The sequence below is a fragment of the Chiloscyllium plagiosum genome, chromosome 18, assembly GCF_004010195.1.
Source record: "Chiloscyllium plagiosum isolate BGI_BamShark_2017 chromosome 18, ASM401019v2, whole genome shotgun sequence".
NCBI lineage: Eukaryota > Metazoa > Chordata > Chondrichthyes > Orectolobiformes > Hemiscylliidae > Chiloscyllium > Chiloscyllium plagiosum.
Window position 1 is genome coordinate 13,789,235 of NC_057727.1, and position 22,880 is coordinate 13,812,114.

Here is a 22,880-nt window from a genome sequence, read left to right on the forward strand (position 1 = left end):
GCAATCTTTGCCCATTCGTAATTGCCCTTGAGGTGGTGAAGGTGCGCTAACTTTGTGAACTCCTTTAAGTACACCAACAGTGTTATTAGAAGATCCACGATTTTGACCCAGTGACAGAGAAGAAACAGCAATGTTGTTCCAAGTCAGACATTGCGTGGCTTGGGAGGGAAGCCTGCAGATGGTTGAGCTCCTGAACATCTGCTGCCTTTGTCCTTCTCAGTGGAAGCTGTGGATTTGGAATGTGCTTTTGAAGAAATTAATCCTCTTTCAAAATGCTCCTCAGCTCCTTAAGGGGGATATCACATGAAAATGCAAGCTTTCCTAGCACAAAGCTCATCATGTGATGGAGTAATGAGAATGATGGCAAATAGAATAAACTACCGACCATTGTGGGAAACTTCACTGCAAAGTGGCATACAGATGAGGAATGAAGTGTCTGCCAAGCATGGAATATACCGGAGGTGACAGGCAGCATGTTTGGTAAGCATTTCATTTGAAAGAAAGCAACTTTGATGCAGCAGCACTCTCTCAATACTCTATCGATGGGTTGGCTTACATTACGCAGTCACATCCTAGAGCAGGTGCTGAACTGCAAACTCTGCCAAATTACAAGAGCCCCACCCTTATTCAAGTTGCAAGTCTCAACAGTAGGTCAGACCAGATTTGGACAACTTGATAGGGTTTCCTTTTTGGTGTCTGCTAAAACACCTTCAATCTAAGCTGAAAACTTAAGGAAGTTTAAAATGAAATAAAAATCCTCAAAGCTAAGCAGTAAATGTTCACATTTTACACCCCAATTACTAAGGTTTCAATATGCAAGTGTACTTTGGAAAAATAACACTGCAAAGTCTGAAAGGGACTGTCAGTCAATCCATTTGCACTCCCTTATCCCCTTGAATCTTGTCCATTATGATCAAATGGGAATCTCTTTCTGGCTAGCAGCCTCCTGAGCTCTGACAGTCCAGTCAACAACCAAAGTCATACAACTGCAAAGTACAGAAGTACAATGTAGGCAGGAAAAGACCTCTGATCTATCCAGTCTGACTCATACAATTGAAACATGTTAAGTACCCACTTTATATATTATCTAAAACCATGTGATCTACCGAGAGACACAAAAATATTAATAATTCAAGCCAATTTAGGGTTAAAATATAAATGAGAAATTTCTGCCTGACTCTAATGGCATGCTAGGAAAGAAAATAGTGAGACATTAGAGATTTGTAGACACAATACACTTCCTTACCCTGAGATATTTCATAGACACCAATGTCCAATTCACACTAGATATTAAATAAACTGGCAGAGACAAGGTATGGAATTTGGTTTCTTTTTGACCTGTATAGCTCAGTAGCACACTGGGTGGTGCATTCACCCACAAAGGGAACCTCTATTAACCGCAAATTTCATAACAGTTCAATCAATTGTCAGAATTGTAAAGGCAACCTCGGAGTATTTCAGGGGTTCGTATCAATGTAGGCTTGGTTACAATTGCTGTGGGCATTAGAAAACAAGACATAGACTCAAACAAAAACTACAATTGCAACTAGCTCTATAGAAATTCTGAAATCAGAAACCACAGAGTCATGGATTTAATTAAAATGCCAGGATCGAAAGCAGTCCAAGTTAGAAGTGGTACTGATTCCAAACTGTAAAGCAGTGATTAACATATCAAGAATGAAAATTACAGAGTAGTGTATGCTGTGGAAAAGCTGACAGTGCTGATATGAGCATTCAGCAGCAGCTGTGTGCCACTTGTGCATTAGGTGGCGTATGATGTTGGAGAGGAAGCTGTTCCAGCCATTTGGTTGCTGGATATTTTTGTGAATGGGGACAGATGATGGAACAGCCCCACCCTCATTTGTACTAAGTATATATAACTTAGTTCTACTCTCAATGTAACCTAAAGTAATTGAAAGAAAAGTAGAGTGGAAATTGCAACTCTCTCCCTGAAAAAAGTTCAATACAAAATAGATAGATTTTAGATTTTTAGCTGAGAGTGGTAAAGTCTAAAGAACTAAGAATAGTGAGATTTGGAAAATAACTTTCAAATGTTGACATTCTCAAAGCCTGCTGCCCTTGTTTGCCAAGACACAACATTGGAAGGTATGTGAAAGGAACCTTGGCAACCTGCTGCTGTGCATCTTGTAAACTGAATGACAGAAGACTCAAAAGGGCCGAACAGCTTACTCCTGTTCTTGTTTTCCTGACACAAATTCAAGAACTGTATCAATTATTTTTATCCGGGGTGGAATACTAATATGTCAAGTACAGGTAGTCCTTGTTTAAAGTCTCTGTGTCGAACATTTTGATTTAAGAACCAATTTTTAAATGGCCTGCTCTTCTTAAACTCCATCCTCCATTTAACAGCTTTTGCTTCCTGGCCATGTTATTTGCAAGTTGGAATAGCATTGGCATCATTACACCTGTGCCCTGTAATCGCAAAATACTGTTATTTCAACAGTTCTATGCTGTTAGTACAGCTACTGAACTAAACTTTGGTTTTTAAACTTATCCCATTATTTGTAACTGCCATTAAGGAATGGCTGTAGATTTTACTTTCAAAGGAAAAAAGGTTCTCTGCTACACAGTACATTAGTTGAGGAACTAAATCTTTTTAAAATGTTGTTTATATCTATAGTTGAGGAACTATTGTAAACTGTCTTTGCAAGACCTCTCTATGTCACTGACATAGTACATAGCTTCAATTTATTTTTAAAAAGAGTTCTCTGCCATCAAGAAGCTTGCTCCTCAGTCTACCTTTCTTCATTGAAGCTGGTTTTGATTGCAAATTGCTTTCGCTTCTACACACATTGGAACAGAACGAGACCATTCAGCCTGTCAAGATTCCTTCACCTTTCAGTACGGTCATGTCTCATTTACTTGACTGCTATTTATCCCAAACACACACTTTCCATCATCAGGATGTCAAACCCCATCAATCTTTACTTTCAATATATTTAATGACTGAGCTGTTATGGCCCCACTGGAGTAGAGAATTCGTAGTCTTCCAGGTAAGGAAAATTCTCACCTCAGTCCCCTTGTTTTGAAATTTGCATCCCAGAGAAACAGGTTTCCTGTATCTACCTGGCCTCTCCTCCTAAGATATTCTTGCCGTCTCAGGCACAAGTCTGTGAACCTCTTTAGCAGTCCCTCTACAACATGACATCGTTCCCACAGTAAAGGGACCACAACATTACTCCAGGCATAGTCTAACCAAGGTTTTAAATTACTGAAGCACGACTTCATTACTGTTATACTCAAATCCCCCTCTTACAATAAACACTGACATAGAATCAATCTTCCAAATTCCTTGCTGTATCTGTATGTTAGCTCTCAGTGACTTATGGACAAGGACACCTCTGACTCTTCGTACACCTACACTTTCTAGCCTCTTTACAAGTTAAGAAATACTCCTTTTAATAAAATGTATAACCTCAATGACACCATATCCTCATTCACTCTCTCCAGCACAGATGCTCAGGTGCAGCAGTGTTTACAAGATGCATTGCAGATATTCAAAAAATTCTTTGACAGCACCGCCTAAACCCATGACCACCACCATCTAGAAGGATAAGGACAGTAGACACATGGAGAAAATCACCACCTGCAAGTTCCTCTTCAAAATGCTCAATGCCCCAACTTGGAAATATATCACCGTTCCTTCTCTGTTGTGGTATCAAATCCTGAAAGGCCCTCCCTAACAGCATTGTCGGTGCACTTCAACCACATGAACTATTGCTGTCCAAGCAGCTCATCACCACCTTCTCAAGGGCAATTAGGAATGGGCAATTAAATGCTGGTCAAGCTAGTGATGTCCACAGTCCTAAATGAGAATAGATTCCACATTATATCCCATTTGCTATGTTCTTGTCTGCTCACTCAATCTATCCAAATTCTCAGTTGCTGTGCATCCTTCTCAAAGCACACATTCTGTGCTCATTTTATGTCATTCATGAACTGCAAAATGTTACGTTTTCTTTCCCCATATCCAAAACAGTGAACTGTTGAGGCCCAAGTACTGATTCTTGTGGTACCCATGTCACAGGCTGCCAAAGTGACATTGACCTATTTATTCCTCCTGCTTTCTCATTTAGCCTATCCTTATTCCACACAACTGCATTGCTTCATCACATATTTAAAAATCAAAACCCTTCTGAAAATTAAAGTATGCTACATTCACTGACACCCCTCAATCGTTAGTAACATCCTCAAAAATCTCAAATAAGCTCATCAAACACACACCCATTCACAAATCTATAACCATTGTTTTCCAATCAGATCATTATTATCCTCGTGTCTATTTATCACATTCTTCACAATAGATTCAAAAATTTTCATTGCTATGGATACAAGGTGAATCGTTCTGTAGTTGTGCACTTGCCCTCTCTCTCCTCTTCCTTAATTCTGAACTGAAGTGAAATTGCTTTCCCTCAACTGATTAGATAAATATATAGTACATTATTTTTAAACAACTGGATGACAGATACAGCTTGGCATGGCTGAACAGACCGCTCTCTGGCCTGTGCAATGCCAGACTCCAGGTCTTCAGGATACTGCACTCTTCCTGCTGGATCTAAGTAGCACTGGTAAAACACTCAGAATGAGTTAATTTATGTCCATCATTTCCTTCAGCTAGAAAAGGCACATTCAACAGAGAAAACAAAATACTGGAGGGTAAACGGAGGGTTGAATAAAAGGCTGCTCAAACATTTGCAATTCACCTACTGGATTCCCAACCTCATATACTCTGTGGGTGGAAACTAGGGAAAAGGTGTAGCTTTAGTACAAAACAATGTGTCACTATTTGTTCTGAATACAAATCATACACATACATACTTTTCAGCAACATTTACACCATCAATCTTATGCCAAAATACGTTGCTTGTGTGCATAAAGCAACATAAAGGCGTCTGTACAGCTCAAAAGGAAAGCAATAGAACGCATCAAAAAGAGAGTGACATTCCACCTCACAAACAGGGAAGTGTTAGCCATAAATAGTACGACATAACAGCTGTGCAGGAGCTGTCTAAGAAGATACTCTTAAGTATACGGTGCAGCAGAAATCAAACAATTTATGTTAAAATTAGATCGGAATGCATACAATATATTTTAGATCCAAATAGCACAACCAGCTGCCTCAAAGGGCAAAACCAGTTTTTTGTTTCCTGTAAATGCTGACGTGGTTACAATGATTAATTGTGTAGACATTATCCAATGTCATCCAAAGTCTCACTGCAGCTTGCCAGTGACTGTCTCCGTGCAGTCACACCAAAGGCACAGCTGGGTTACTTCCACCCTATCTCCTCCACCAGACTTCCCCTTTACTGTACTTAGGGGCCATCTGCAGTCAGCTCAGTGCAATCTCAAAGTCATGGAAGTCAAGTTCATGGAACACAAAACTGTTACATAGATGGCTTACTTATTTGGGTCAGTGCCAGTATGTCAGAAACGGAAATCTATGAATGCCTGGGACTACTCTTACATCGAGGGAAATGCGATGAACAGGGCTGCACACTTTATAATACAGCAATGCACAGCCACGCGTCAGCTCGAGTGATCATATCAACCAAGTCATACTTTATGCACCTGGAATTGATAAGGCTGCAATGTATTTGTGGTGACCAGGTTCTCCCTTCTGAAAAACCAATTACACATCTGGCAAAAAAAAAGGGCGACGAAGAGGAGGGATCTCAGAACCCCTAGAGTTTTGAAACAGGTGCTTTGGCCCATATCAACCCTCCAAAGAGTAACCGACCCAGACCCATTCCCCTACCCTATCACTCTACATTTGCCTCTAACTAATGCACCTAACCTACACACCCCTGAACACTATAGGCAATTTAGCATGGCCAATCTGCACATCTTTGGACTGTGGGAGGAAACCCACGCAGACACGGGGAGAATGTGAAAACTCCACACAGATAGTTGCCTGAGGCTTGAATTGAATCTGGCTTACTGGCATTGTGAGGCAGCATGCTAACCACTGAGCCACCGTGTCACCCTAGGGTGGATCTGACAGGCATATGGGGACATGATAAAGCTATTTAATTAGATCATGGTTAATTTGCACCTCAGGTCTATCACCTGCCTCGATGACACAGCTCCCAAAACCCAAACACCCCTGCCCAATTACAAAAACAGTTCTAATTTCTGTGGTGAAAGTTTCTACTGACTGAGCCCAAGAACCATTTCAGAAAGGTACTACAGATTGCTACATGTCTTTGTTTGACAGACTGCATCCTGATATTAGTTGAAACTTTATTGCTGGAACAGCACAGCAGGTCAGGCAGCATCCAGGGAACAGGAGATTCGACGTTTTGGGCACAGGCCCTTCTTCAGGAATGAGCAGAGAGTGTTCAGCAGGAGAAGATAAAAGGTAGGGAGGAGGGACTTGGAGGAGGGGCGTTGGAAATGTGATAGGTGGAAAGAGGTCAAGGTGAGGGTGATAGGTCGGAGTAGGATGGAGGCGGAGAGGTCAAGAAGAAGAGACTCCTCCCTCCCCTTCCTAGACCTTTCTGTTTCTATCTCAGGCGACCGAATCAACACGGACATCTACTACAAACCAACCGACTCCCACAGCTACCTGGACGCCCCTCCTCCAAGTCCCTCCTCCCTACCTTTTATCTTCTCCTGCTGAACACTCTCTGCTCATTCCTGAAGAAGGGCCTGTGCCCAAAACGTCGAATCTCCTGTTCCCTGGATGCTGCCTGACCTGCTGTGCTGTTCCAGCATTAAAGTTTCAACTTTGATCTCCAGCATCTGCAGACCTCACTTTCTCCTCTGCATCCTGATATTACCATTGAGTGGCCTTGCTGAAAATTTAAGGTTATGCCACCCACCCCTCAGTTTGGGTTCCAAAATTGAGGACAAGTTTCCAAGTTGAGGAAATGTTCTCACTCTATTCTATCAAGTCTTTCAACCATTTTTCACATGCAAAGTAAATCTTTCCTTATCCTTCGTTATTCAGACTGCAAAACTGTCCCATAACTTAACTATATTATTCCCAGTAATAGACTGGTAAACAGTACTGCACCTTCGCCAAGGTCAATAATACTTAGTAATATTTAATAATATTCTGAATATTATTCCTGAAATATTGAGTCTTAATGCAGTATTACAGGGATTTGTACATTAAGGGTCTCTGATCACTTGAAATGACATTAATCCTAAAATCATTTGACGATACTTTGTAAAGGCATATACTTTCATAGAATACCTACAGAGTGAGGGCAGGCCATTCAATTCATTGAGTCAACAACAAATTTTCCACCCAAACCCTCCCCCTCTACCTTATCCCTGTAAACCTGCATATCCCATGGCTAATCCACCTAGCCTGCACACCTGTGGACACTGTGGGCAATTTAACATGGCCAATCCACCTAAGCTGCAAATCTTTGGATTGTGGGAGAAAACCGGAGCACCTGGAGGAAACCCATGTAGACACGGGGAGAAGGGTAAACTCCACACCGACTGTTGCTCAAGACTGGAATCGAACCTGGAACCCTAGTACTGTGAAGCAGCAATGCTTACCACTGCACCACCTTGCCGCCCATAAATTGTGAAGTGAACTTGAATATGTGAAATTGTTCTACTCCATTTTGATCCTCACTTTATCTCATATTTACATGACGACATACTTTTGTGTTTGACTTGCTAAAATAAACAATAAAAAGGGACATGGGCGTCATTTATGTGCTGGTTACAACAGAACTGATATTTTAATCAAGCGTCATTTAAAATTTCACTGCACCAAGTAGACGGAGGAAACCTTTCTTTCTTTGCCACAAAGTTTCTTTTGGAAAAAAGTCAAAAATCAAGACCAGTCTCACTTTGCATCAGTGACATCTATTTCTTTGAACTATGCCAAATTGGAACAAAGGAATATTCAGATCTGAAAAGAATGCAGAACATTAGAAATTACAAACAAAAACAGGCTAGAAATGCTAATGTCAATCAGCATCCGAAGAGCAAACAGGGGGTTAAACTGCAGATGTGTTGACTGCTTAGATTCCACCAGCTTTGATAGATAGTGACACCCAAAATGCTCACCAAACATTCTTTTAATTTCAAATGCTGATCAACTCAGCTATTTTAACTCAATTTTCTTTTACTGTGGCAAGGGGAAAAATGGTAAGGTCACCAGATTAGTGAACCAAGGGCCCAGGCTAATGCTCTGGGGATGTGGGTTCAAATCTCACCAGGTATGGTGGAATTTAATTGCAATTAATGAATTCTGGATTGAAAGCTGGGAGTGGATTTTACATGCCTCAGTCAGGCACATTTTCAGCAGGGAGACACGTAACATAGGGCCGATGCACACAGTCTCACTCCTCTCCAGAATAGACAGGGTATAACAGGAAAACCTGTCTCTCTAAAAATAAAGCACTCCACCTTTCCTTCCGCTTTCAATTAACCATGTAACCCAAACTCATCTGTTTCACTAAAGTCTTTCAGGGAAAGAAACCAGTCATTCCTTACATCGTCTGCAATAAACATGCTTTCAAATCCACAGCAATGTGGTTGACTCTTAAATGCCCTCTGAAACAGACATTCCATTCAAGAGCATTTGGGGACTGGTCACAATGTTAGTCTTTGCCACTCCATGAGAAGGCAAAGAAAGAACACATCTAAGCACCTACCTGAATACTCAGGGAAGCAAATAGTCAGGGGACTCTTGGTGATCTTCTCTTCAAACAGGTCCTTCTTGTTGAGGAAGAGGATGATAGAAGTATCCGTGAACCATTTGTTGTTGCAAATACTGTCAAAAAGTTTCATGCTCTCATGCATGCGATTCTGGAACAGAGGAGAGTGGCTTCATTATGGAATGCTTACTTCCAGCCTGGTGCAGTGTGAAACAACTTAATAAGCAATGCAGAACCCAGATATTCCACGCACACCTGCTTTCTACAGAACAACATTATTCTTAAAAACGTTTGGATCAGTGGTTTCTTCAAAGTCTGACTTAATCTAAGGGAATGTGAAGACTGCAGATGCTGGAGATTGGAGTCAAAAAGTGTGGCGCTGGAAAAGCACAGCCGGTCAGGCAGCATCCATGGAGCAGAAGAGTCGACATTTCACGCATAAGCCCTTCATCAGATATCTAGGGAACAGGTCACTTATGTTCTTTCTAAAAATCCAAGGATGTTTAATACTGCGATATTGAATGCTTCCCATCTCTTGTCCTCTGGAGTTAACATCAAGCACTCCCAAATTGATCAGACACAATTTTGGTGTACTCTGCATAATATGCCCAGACCCCAAACTGGATCAATGAAACAGTTTTCATTTTACCACTTCCATTTTACCAGATCATATTCTTAACAAGGAAATATTGATCCCATCAGCCAGTAAGAGGTTTGAATCCAGGTACGTCTACTCATTTCCTTCAAAGCATTTAACCATCTTGAACCCTGATAACTTGAGGTAATGACAATATTCTTTAGACATTATTCCCCAAAACACTGTAAAGTGAACTCATCATGGCACTAGCATAGTACCCCATAAAGACAGAGTGGGAGTGAGAACAGAGAAGAGTGTTTCTCTTCAATGTGATATATAGATTCTCCTCACCCCTCACTGAGCACAAGCCCTCTTCATCTCAGCTTCTCCATCTCAGGAAAATAATTAAATGAAAAGCAAGGTTTCTGACTTCCCATTTTCCAAATGGTATGCAAGAGATTTGGAAAAGCAGGCAGTTCCTGCCTTGAGCTTGGGCTTATTAATTAATCTGCATCCATTGATCACATCCCATTTAACACTGGATATCAATTTTATAAGTGTTACTAGAGTGATATATGGCTTTCAATTTTCAACATCCATCATCTGATTTTAATACCTGAGATCTTTCATGGATTAAAGTGGTTTACATTTAAAAAAAAAAGTAAATTCCTAAAATGGTTGCCATGATCACCTGTCCACAGATTGAGACAAGTCCAGGAAATCAATGCAGAATAACCAAAACTATCTGCAATGAAATCACCATTTTATCTAAAATAACTGAAATCAGAGTCAAGAAATGTGCATCTCCTGTTTCAATTCACATTTGTACAATTGGTTACAGATATCAGACATGAATTTTTGCCTGCAACTGTTCAACTTGGAAAGACAATGCAGCTATACTTGGATTACACAAACAAACCATATTTCAACAGTCATCTTTTAGCAGCACAGCAGACAGAAGGAAAAGCAAGTTTGTAACAGTAAGACCTGAAAGATTCAGTATCTCCCTCTCTCTCCCACTCTTGTTCTCTTCTCACCACACCCCATTGAGAAATCAAATTGGGGAAACAACCATGCAACAGGAACTCTACACTTTGCCACTGTTGGGATTACAAGTTAATAATTGAACAGCTGTAACACCTCAAGGGCTCTTAAGAATTTTTAAACCACGTAACTTTTATTTTTGTCTCTGTACCTGAAGCATTCCCCTTTTTAAATTTAATACATGTGCATGCATGTTTGACATTGCATTTTAATTTGTTTCTTACAATTAGTAGGTAATTAAAGATTGTATTTTGATGTTGTAAACTAGAAAGGATACAGAGAGGGTAAGGATATTGCCGGACTAGAGGGTCTGAGTTATGAGGAGAGGCTGGGATTTTTCCCCCTGGAGTACAGGAAGCTGACTGGTGACCAGACAGAGGTTTATAAAATTATGAGGTGATCAGGTGAATAGCCAAGATTTTTTTTGGGGGGAGGAGAAAGGGGCAGGGGAGTCTAATACTAGAGAGTATAGATTTCAGGTGAGAAGAGAAAGATTTTAAAAAGGACCTGAAATTAACTTTTTCACACTGAGGGTGGTGTGTGTATGGAATGAGCTGCCAGAGGAGCTGGTAGACTTGGATCCAATTACAACATTCAAAAGGGATGTGGTCAGGAACATGAATAGGAAAGGTTTAAGAGGGATATGAGGCAATCACAGACAAATGGGACTAATTCAGTTCAGGATACCTGATCAGCATGGAGTTGGATCAAAAGATCTGTTTTTGTGTTGTATAACTCTATTCTTAAAATTGAACTGTACTATGTTTTTAGCAGGTCGGTTAGCTCAACTGGCTTGATGGCTGATTGGTGATGCAGTGATGCCAACAGCATGGATCCAATTTCCCACTCTGGTCAAAGTTACCATGAAAGACTCCTCTTCTCAACCTCTCCCATTGCCCAAGGTGTGATGAGCCTCAAGTTAAACCAGCATCAGTTTTCTCTCTAATGAGAGTAGCCCAGCAGTCCAGGTTAGACTATGATAACTTTAGGAGGAAATGAACACTGCAGGTGCTCAAGATCAAAGTTGAAAGTGTGGTGCTGGAAAAGCACAGCAGATCTGGCAGCATCCAAGGAGCAGGAGAATCGACGTTTCGGACATAAGTCCCTCATCCCTGATGTTTTAACTTAAGCGTGATAGCAACTTAAAAAGACCAAAAATATTTGTTACAATATTACGATATTAATAGTTGAAGAAACCACCAAATTTGAAGAGAACAGCTGACATGCTAGAAGGGGCATTCAATAAAGCCTCAAGATTTAACCATGGAATAAAGGAAGGGCAACTCCACTGCTCAGAATACAAGTAATATCAACTTGAATAACTTAATTGTAAAGGATACAGAAGGTGCAGAAATCTTAAAATGAATGCAGGTTATTATATTTTAAGGTAATTCATAGCAAGCCAACAAGAAGAAATTCTGAACTTTGTTTCAGAAAACAAATCTAGCCAAGTGGAAGGAGCTTCATTAAGACAGTTTTTCACTGCTACTGGTCATAAATTCAGAGAGATTTAGTTCTATTCTAGGAAAGCATAAAGACAGGTAGAGCAAAAGGTCACCACATAATAGGAAGCATCGGTCACGAAGGGTGTGAGGAGGAGACTCACCAGGATGTTCTCTAGGTTGAAGCATTTTAGCTACAAAGACGGACTAAATATGCTTTTGAGCAGAGAAGGCTGAGAGAGGACCTGATTGAGATGTGTCAGATTATGAGGGGCTTGGACAGGCTGCTTAGGAAACAGCAGTGCCGTTTATTTGAATGGTCAATAACAAGGGGCAAAACTTTAAAGGTGAGGGAGGTTTAGAGGAGATTTGAGGAAATTTTGTTTCGCCACTCAGAAGGTGGAGGGCATCCAGAACATATGGCCTGGGAGAGCAGTAAAAGCATGAGACCTCAACCTCTAAAAAGTATGTGGATGGGCACTTGAACCGTCATAACGTTCAAGATTATGTGCCAAATGCCAGAAAGTGAGATTCGTGTGGACAGGTCACCGCAGACTTGATGGGCCAAAGAGCCTCTTCTATGATGTACAATTGAGTGTCTATAAAAGACTTAGACTCTGGAAAGGTCAATCTTACTAAGAATATCGTAACTTCACAAAAGTGGACCGGATACACCGGCTTGAAAGTAAATCAATGCCAGAGTGGTGAAAGACATTCATGAAGGAGCAAAAGGAGAATACAAACTAAATATAATCTGACAAAGGAAAGGGGTGGAACTCAAATCTGAATACCCCCATCACTCATAACCACACAATGCAATGACATCTCAAAGATCACACAGAGTAAGTTCAAGTTTTAACAAGTTCATACTAAGAACTCATAGTTGCTGAAATCTTAGAGGAATATAAAATGTCCAGGAGTGAAATTATAAAGGTGTATGGAAAGCAAAGAGTGGGCATGAAAATACACTGGTGAGTATACCTGCAGAAAACCCAAATCGTTTTATCTTTATAAATGCATAAAAAGCAAAAGAGAAAGAATAAGTCAAGAGAAGCTATGGCCAATTATTTCTACGTGTGGAGATAACAGGCATAGGCAAGGTTCTTTGTGAATCCTTTGCGTTTGTTTTCATGAATCAAACGGATAAAGCAAACATTTTAGTTGAAGAAGGACGTGAAATATTAGATGGGGTAAAAATGGCAGGGGATGTTGAATTGGGAGGAGGAAATGTTTTGCATTCTTAAAAGTCCATATATCACAAGGTCTGGATAAAATGCATCTCAACCTACTGAGGGGGACAAGTAAAGAAATATCAAAAATCATTTTCCAGTGTCCTCTGGCGAGCTGTGGTGCTAAGCGGCTGCTAATATTAGAATGTTGCTGAAAAAGAGAGAAAGGATAAACTGGGGAATTACAGGTCAGTCAGCCCAATCTCTGCGGTGGGAAAATTACCGAGCAAGATCTAGACAATGTAAATCATTTAGAAAGGCACAGATTAACAAAGGTCAGCATGGAATAGTTAGTCAGACACAGTCTTTTAACTGTACTGAATATTTTGCGGTATCACAAGGAAACATCAATGATGGCAGTGTGCTTGAAGTAGTCTACATAGATTTTAGCAACAGTTTTGACAAGGTTCCACATGGCAGACTAGTCAGAAAATCAAAAGCACATGGAATCCATGGAAAAGTGGAAAGTTGGATCCAAAAATAGCTCAGTGGCAGGAAGCAGAGAGTTATGGTTGACTGCTTTTTTGGGACTGGAAGGTTATTTGCTATGATCTCAATAGTGGGTTCCTTGCTGATCATATATTAATGATAGAATTAAATGTAGGCAGTGATTAAGAAGTGCTTAAGAGATGGTGCAAAAATTGACTATGATTGATAGTGAGGAAGGAGTTTAAAGATATCAACCAACTGATCAAGTAAGCACAAAAATTGTAAATTAAGTTGAATCTGGAGAAATGTGCAGGTAATTTATTTCAGAAGGAAAAACAATACCAGATTGAGAATGCCCAGAAACAGACATACCTGGGAGCACATCTGTAGATCCCTTAAGATAGCAGAACAGGTGGCTAAGGTGGTTTTCGGGGGGGAAGCAATATCGGATAGCTTCCTTCATCAGCCATAATTAGAAGTCACACGATACGTTACCAACAGGTTTATTTGAAATAACAAACTATGAAATCACTGCTCCTTCATCAGGTGAATATGGATTTTTTTGGAATTATCTTTCTGCCTCAATTAATCAGATCACAGATTATCCCTTCCATTGCTATTTAACTGTTGACACTTTACTCACACCAAATGACACTTCTGATCACCTGCAAAGACTTGATATGCAGCAGGTCTACATTCCACTCATACTATTTGTACTATCTTTTGACACTCTTAATTACCTGGAATTATCTTGCAATTATCTTTAAATAGTGTCTGCACAATCCCCTCCACTTCACCTGATGGAGCTGCGCTCTGAAAGCTTGTGATTTCAAATAGACTTATTGGATTATAACCTGGTGTTGTGTGACTTCTAACCTTGTCCGCCCCACTAGACAAAATCTCCACTGTCACCTCCATTTTATTGGACATGACCTACACAGTAAGATTAGGGATGAAGAATGATTGGATAAACCAAAGATTATTTCTTGCTTAATTTGGAACATAGGAGCCAAGGGTAGATTTAACTAATTTGAAAAAACCCAGGTGTTTTATACAGTGGATTGGAAGGACTAATTTCCATTATCGTAAAAATTAATGAGGGGATAGAGACTTAAAATAATCAATAGAAAGCTACAGGGGAGTTGAGACGCAATGTTCTCCCAAAAACTGTATATTAAGTTGAATCTGGAGAAGTGTGCAGGTAATTTATTTGAGAAGGAAAAACAATACCAGATTGAGAACGTACAGAAACAAACACCTTGGAACACATGCTACAGATCCCTTAAGAGAGCAGAACAGGTCGTTAAAAGGGTGGTGAGGGTTTGGAGATCTCTGCCTGAAAGGACTGTAGCATCAAATGCTGTCTTGGCATTTGAAGAACACTGGAGCACTTCAGATGGTATAACCTATTGAGCTACATGCTAAGAGCTGAGAGAAGATATGAAACTAGGATATGTAGAGTGGGAATGGACATGATGGACTCAATAGCCTCTTTCTGTTCCATAAATCTGATTCTGTGTATTTGTCATGCTGGATTCAAGTTAGCCTACTTAAAATGCTCTTAATTGTGGAAACAATTTCTGAATGACACTAATAATTAACGCAGCCCACTGAAATTTCTTTTGAAGTATCAACATAAATTCTGCATTTATGGATTAATTAAAAACAGATTATCCTGCCGAACTTTCAAAACTCCAAGATATATTTACTCACCATCTCCTCGTCCTCAGCCAGGACCAAGTCATATGCACTAAGAGCTACACAGAAGATGATAGCAGTAACACCCTCAAAGCAATGGATCCATTTCTTTCTCTCAGATCTCTGTCCACCGACATCAAACATCCTGCAGATGAAAAAAATCGATACAGCCGTTTAAACTTTCAAGTTAGTACTTGGGGACTGATCAATTTTTAAAAATATTATTGTAATCAAAGGACTGATCCATTGCATGGACATTTATTCCTGCAGCTTGGTATTTGTTCATTACATAAATTTTGATTAAATTAGTGAGACAGCGGTATTTTAAATTTTGAACTATAACCTGCTGTGATCAAATCTTGTTTGACTGGAGAGTCTGAAAATATATATATGTGTGATGTCAAGTCTTTAAACTTCAAATTGCAAAATGAACTGTGAAACTTTACATTTGCAGGTAGTTGCTGAGGTAATGTTGACTGTATTACAGATTCTACTAGACAAAGACAACTTTAATTCAGACCTCCAGTCAAAGAATGAATGTTCACAGACCTTTACCTTCTCTCAAATAGCTTAGTCATCAAAATAACCTTTAGTACATTAAAGCAAGCCCAGTGAACACTGGGTCAGCAGTGGTATTTCTTGGGTAATGCAAATGCTGAGCATCAGTTCTCAACTACGTGATACAAACATCTCCCATCAGAATCTTTCATGTGGTTTGTTTGATAGTTCTATACACAAGGGCCCATCAAGCTGGGATAAATATTGCAGTCTTTCATCACATCATTGGTTCATTTGTCTCTATTTATTTTCACAATACAGCTGAGACACCAAATCCCAGGGAGTGAGAGTACTCAGTTATATTTGTTCAACCATTCATGGAGCATCTTTAAAGTAGCTAAACATCCCAGCACACTTAACAGTGAGTAAAACAATACTGAAAAAATGAGAATTGCCTGAATGCTTTGTAATTTGAAAGAAAAAAATGGGTTCAACAAAGAAGTAATACTCTTCATCGGACTTAATTTTGCGCATGCGCCTGTGTAGAAGTTTGCAACATATACAGTTCTGGCTAAAGCTGGAAAATTGGAACTGCCTATCTTGGTGCTGTTCCATTTATCAAAATGATCCGTGTAACATGGCAGTCATCCCATATATCCTTCTGGTGCTTCATTCAAGAAAACATTCATTATTAATTCTGTGTGACATACTAACCCATTCTCTTCATGCAGAAGGTGTAGTCATTTGTTCGTGAGATCCTGTACAATCTGCCTTATTGTGGTGAACAAGAATAAAATGAACTGGGAAACCTCACCTATTTATAAAAGCCTGGACACAAAACCAAAGTAGAGGTTCTGTTCTGACTGGCATGGTTTCCCGACATTAGGCTAACTTAACAGTGAGATTAATTCAGGAGTTGATCATATTGATCAGAATATGGGTTTGACTTTTAAAACAATACTTTAGGCTATGACTTGGAGTTCCGCAATATGCTTGTGTTCCAATTTTCTTAGCCACGAGGATAATTCTTATTGGGAAATCATTTCAGCAACCCTCTGGGAGGACACTTAAATTACCATTCTTTACGCATGAACCAAAGTACTAAGGTTCCCTGATTCTAACCAGAAACACAGCCCAAGCCCAAGCCCAAGCACAAACCTGTCCTCAGGCACATTCCGAGCCACGCACTTTCCAGCTGCACAGTGAGCAAAAGCTGAAAATCCAAATGGCGCAGGACAATGAGGCTAGATGCGGCACGTTCCAGACACCTTGGTGCTGACTGACTAACTTTGGAATTTGGGACTAGCTTTATGATTCTATGAGGTAAAAATCACTCCTTGGATGCTGCCTGAACTGCTGTGCTCTTCCAGCACCACTAATCCAGATTATGATTCTATGGCAAACTGTATATTTACTGGATGGAAACATTCAGTCCATTGTGTCTGTACCAGCTCTTTGAGTAAATTGCTTCTACGCCCAAGTCAATACATTTATCACTACAGAAATGATACGTATGGGGGGGGGGGGAGAAAAGAGGAGGGTTCATTTTCCCATTAGAAAAATGAGTACACAATCCATAAAGGTCATTACACATAAAGCGAACACAGACCAAAGGGACAGCATCACTTAGGCCAAGTGAGAGTTAAATTTTATCACCAGATGCTTTCAAAAGGAAGAGTTACTAATAAGTGTAGCTAAGACTATTTAGGTCTATTATTGTTATTGTACTACACTGCGCACAGGAGTTTAGGATCTTGTAAAATAAATCATGAATTGTGAAACAATCTCTCTCCTGTACCAGCTGGTTATATTGTTACAAGTATGGAACAAGATGTTACACGACCCTTCTGATCATGTGAAAGGGAGCTTCAGTGCTAAGCTCAGACAGTTAGAATGGTAAGCAGTATTGAAGAACATTGGAGCAACCAAGGAGTTCCAATGGACAATAAAGTGGAACATAGAAACAGAAGGCGGAGGCCATCATATCAGAGGCATAAAGTTCAGACAGTTAGATTACCCTAGCTTGGGTGATGCTGTCAATGCTAACCCAGTATGGCTTATCATCCAACCCAGGTTATCTTCTGTGCTGATCAGATCTGTTACCCTGCTTTTTGCAAAATACTACTTCTATCAGGCTTAAGCACTGTGAATAGAATTAATGTTATTTCAAACAAACATATAAACTGTTAAGTTTTTATGACAAACAAATGACATCTGGTAATGAAAGTCATCAGCGATTCACTCTCTGCTGACATTCATAAACCTTTTAAGCTTCTGTCTTCATGCTCGCGATGTCATTAGGGCAACCGAATTAAATTACCGGCACAGACTGTCAGCCATCTATTGATCAAATAAAGGAGACTATCTTGGAAGACCGCACTGAAAAATAACACGCTCGGAATGAGCTGAACGGTCAATTATTGCTACAAGAGGACTAAAGGAACGAACCATAGGAGCTGTCAGCATTTAAGGCGAGTCTTGACATTCCTATCAGAATACAATGAGGTTTTTTACTGGTGCAATTGATCCACAAATTAACTTGGCACATCTACAGAACGCAACAGTACCTTCAACTTTAAGTCTGTTTTGTACACAAAATTCTAAATGTATTGTTAACTACTGCCTTTGGAGCCAAATGAAAGATGCCTTAAGATATGAGCAAACTTTGTTTATCTACTTACATTCCACTAACTTTGTGCTTTCATGTCCATTAATTATTTTATTTCCTCCAAACAGCTTTAAATAGTTAAACATTTACACACAAACATGTTCCACGCAACTTTGACAATAGGGTATTTCTCGGGAGTAGATTAGGTCTGTTGTCACTGCTGGGTGAATGTTCAGGAGCAATACCTTTCAAGGATTGAATTGGAAAGCACATGTATTTGCTTTTGATCCAGAGGTTTGATTTAACTGAGAGGAATAAAGTGACAGGGATAGTTGGATGGGTGGGTTGGGGAGGTTGAGATCTCTCTTTCCTTTCATTGATGTCAAACCTGGCCAAGGTCTTTGTTATAACCTGATCTCAAGTAAATGACAATCAATCAATCAATCAAGAAACATAACTTCTAACAGTCTTTCAGAAGTTAAGTAAGGCTGCCTGCAGGCACTATATGAGCTGTCATTATATTTCAGGATCAGCAATGTGTAGCATTATTTCTATTAACACAAGCCGCAGTGTTCTCAAATTGTCATAATTCCAATAAAACATGTGGAATGAAACAAGAATCTAAAAAAATGTTATTGTTTTACAGAACACGAATTTGGTGTAAATGGAATCTAGCATTTTATTTCTAATGACGGGTCACTTGACTGAAACATTAACGCTGATTTCTCTCTACAGATGCTGCCAGACCTGCGGAGCTTTTCCAGCAATTTCGAATTTTGCCCCAGCAATTTACTGACCAGGTTATTTAGACCAAATGTTGACAATCACAAATAAGGTATCCAATTTGCAGTAGGACAGCTCTCAAACCAGGTCACAGAGTTTCATTAAGCAATAACAGATAGGTGGGGACAGGGAAGAAATTACTAAAGTATAAGATAGTGGGACAAAGAGGTCAATTCTTATTTTCCAATGTTTCAAAAGGATTTGTTTTTCACTCAGAGGGTGATGGGAATCTCATTGTGTCTTAAGAATGGTAGAAGCAGAAACTCTTACATTTTGGAAGTATTTTGATGTGCACTTGTGATGCCAAGGCATAAAAGGCTATCGGCCAAGCGCTGGGCAAGAGGATTACAACAAGAGATGTTTCTTCTGGTTTACTGCTGACTCGATGTTTAAAAGACTTCTTCTGTGCTACAGACTGCCATGACTTTAATAGAAAAAGTCACCAAGAAATACAAGGGCATGATTTTATTAGCCTAAAGTGAGGGACTGGTAAGCATCCCTCTCTCACGATACCTAAAAAAATCATGTAATTGAATTCTTCCATTGGACCTTTCTCCACTTTTAGTGTCATTTTCTCTATCACAAATATAGCATGTTTCTTTCAGATATTTATTTAAATTGAATATAACAGCGCTGACCAGATACAAGGCACAAGTGAGGGCTGCAGATGCTGGAAATCAGAGTTTAGATTAGAGTGGTGCTGGAAAAGCAGAGCAGGTCAGGCAGCATCCGAGGAGCAGGAAAATCAATGTTTCCGGCAAAAGCCCTTCATCCTGCTCCTCGGATGCTGATTGATCTGCTGTGCTTTTCCAGCACCATTCTAATGATAATTTGCCAAGGCTACTGTTCACAGCACCTTCCAAATCTGCATCATCAATTACCAGAATGACAAGGGCAGGAGAAGGCATGGGATTACCACCATCAATTGCATGAGACTATAAGAGGTAGGTACAGAAGTAGGCCATTCAGCCCATTGAGTCTACTCTGCCACTCAATGAGATCATTGCTGATCTGATAATCCTCAACTTTGTTCCTGAATTTTCGCTATGATCTTTGATTCCCTTCATGATTAAAAATCTATCGCAGCCTTGAATACCAGTTTCTGTAAAGAATTCCCCAGATTCTCTACCCTCAGAAAAGAAATTCTTCCTCACATGTCTTAAATGTGTGATTCCTTATTGACATTATGCCCTCTGATGCTACAATCTTCCATAAGGGAGAAACAATCTGTTTTGCATCTACCCTGTCAACTCCCCTAATAATCTTGTGTTTCAATAAAGTTGTCTCTGATTCTTCTAAGTTCCAATGGGTACAGCTCCAATCTACTCAACCTATGCTCATATGACAGTCCTGGTATCAGGCTCGTCTACGTTCTCTGGACTGCCTCCAATGCTAGTTTATCTTTCCTTAAGATAAGGTCCCAAACTGTTCACAATATTCCAACTGTGATGTGACTAATGCCTTGTATAATTTTAGCATAACCCTCCTACTTCTATACTCCATTCATTTGAAATAAAGCCCAACATTCCATTAGTCTTCCCTATTAGCCAGTGAACTTGGATGCTAGTGTTTTGTGTTTCATGGACAAGGATTCTCAAATCCTACTGTTCTGTAGCTTTCTACATTTAAATAATATCCAGCTCATGTATTCTTCTTGCTAGAGTGCATAACCTCACATTTTCCTATATCATATTCCATCTGCTAAGTTCTTGGCCACTCACTTAACCCGTCAATACCTCTCCACAATCTGGGTCATTCTCAGCACTTTCTTGCCTTGCCCACCTATTTTTGTGTCATCAGCAAACTTGACTATAACACATTCATATTTATCAGCCATGTCACTCAGATATCATTGCATGCTCTCTTCTGAACCACAAGCCATCTAGACTTGAAATTATACTGCATCATTTCATTATCACTGGCAATTAAGGATGGGCAATATATGGCCCAATTTGCCATCAACACACACCCTAGAACAAATAATTAAAATGAATTAATTAGCTGTTAACAGTACATTACTTATTTGTGGGAGAAAGCAGAAGATAAAAGCTAATAATGAATGAAATTGCCATGAACAGATATTTACCATAGTTAAAGATCACAACTGGTCTCAATAACATTATGTCTCCCCGAATGCAATGTAGATTAGGGATAGGAGTGATAAGAGAGCATAACGCACAACACTAATAATAAAGACTGAATGTTCTCAGTTTAATTTCCCAGAAACCAGAAGTAGATGGCTAGATTACACCATAGATTGGGTGCGACAGGAATATTACAGTAAAAATGAGTTAAATACAGGAGCTCTGCTTATCAATAGTACTTCTCACTGTGAAGGCAACTCCCACGGCCAGGCATTTGTTTAAGTTAATGGCACGTTGATTTTCAGTCGGGCTTCTTACATGCAGAGGATGTCTTGGAGCTTTGATGAGCAATAAGAAAATACAAATCAGGATGGCAAAGGAAAAACTACAAATGCATCTAAGCTAATGTACATATCACCAATGCTCAGTAGCAACAGTGTGTACTATCTATGAGATCCTCTGCAGAAAGGCTGCTCTGACACCACAGCGTCTAGAAGGGCAGGGACAGAAAATAGATGGTAAACCATCACATGCAAATTCTCCTCCAAGCACTCACCATTCTGACTCGGAAATATACCCATTGCTCCTCAACCTTCATTGGGTCAAACTCCTACAACCTCCTCCACAATGGCATTGTTGATTTACCTGCACCAAATGGACTGCAGTGGTTCAAGGTGACAACTCACCACCATCTTCTCCAGGGCAACTGGGACAGTCAATAAATGCTGCGTCAGCCAGCGATGCCCACATCCCATGACTGGGGAAAAACGTGGCAGTCCTTGGAAATAGGTGGTTGTGAAAGAGGAGCTTTACTTACAATACCCAAATTTGAAAGAACAAATTTGGTCAATTTCTCACAAACTGCAGTGAGATCTTTGAAGAAAACATACAAAAAGGTAAGAGACTATGATAAAAGTATGTTTGAGAAACTCATGTTAATGGATAATCTATTGCATACTTCTCCCACATCAACATTGGGAGACAGTTTTAAAATCCTTTATGCATCATGAGTTCAAGAATACGCAGGACAGCTCAAGCTAAGCATAAAAGGATAGTGTCAACCATGACAGCCGGTGAAAATTCAGTGCAGAATTAAAAAGAGGTCTGGGTTATGGACATGAAAATATGTTAACAGTAAAAAGTTTTAATTGCGCAACTATCTGCCAAATTCATCAACCATAATGTTGCGTATAACATATCTTTCTCTAAAAAAAAACTATTTTGGGTGAGCAGTTTCTAATTACAAGACAACTAGAAAACTCATGGGACAGGATTAGTCAAATAACAGCAATAAATTAGACAATGATTATTTAATATAAATAACCTCCTGTTACACATTAAATGTTAATTGCACGTTAATTGTGCTTAATGGCATGCAGGTGGTGTGCATTAACTACAAATCCACTTATACTTCTTTAAACAGGAATGAACCTAATTGTGGTTCTCAGATTGGAAGATGAATTTACGAAAGCATGTAAAGATTGGCTCCAGTGCTATCTTTTGCGATCAGACTTTCTAGAATGGAACATGAATTCTAAATTTTTCTAAAACCTAAATGCTGTTCATTCAAGGGTGTCACTACCTAGAATTCTGAATAAAAACAAAGTAAATTTGAAGGTAGATGTTCCAATAAATGCATTATTCCTTTGCTGAACATACTAATTTTAGTTATGTACATAGATTAGAGAAGAATGGTTGGTTTACTTAGAGAAGCCTGAGAAATACTGCGATGTTCAAAATCGTCTAAACAGAGTGGCGGGGGAAAAGACTCTCTCTCTCGGAAGGGTTAAGAATCAGAAGATACCAGTATGACAAATAGGAAAAATTAACAACACAGCACGGT

General features: G+C 39.6%; 1 protein-coding gene across 1 annotated transcript in view; it reads right to left on the reverse strand.

The window, feature by feature from the left end:
• Positions 1-22,880, reverse strand: part of LOC122558862 (guanine nucleotide-binding protein G(i) subunit alpha-2) — a 245,413-nt gene that overhangs the window by 14,747 nt on the left and 207,786 nt on the right. The window contains exons 6-7 of the mRNA XM_043707721.1: positions 15,080-15,209; positions 8,643-8,796 (exon numbers count right to left, since the gene is read on the reverse strand). Of these exons, the coding sequence (XP_043563656.1) occupies positions 8,643-8,796; positions 15,080-15,209 (284 nt within the window). The remainder of the gene's footprint in view (positions 1-8,642; positions 8,797-15,079; positions 15,210-22,880) is intronic.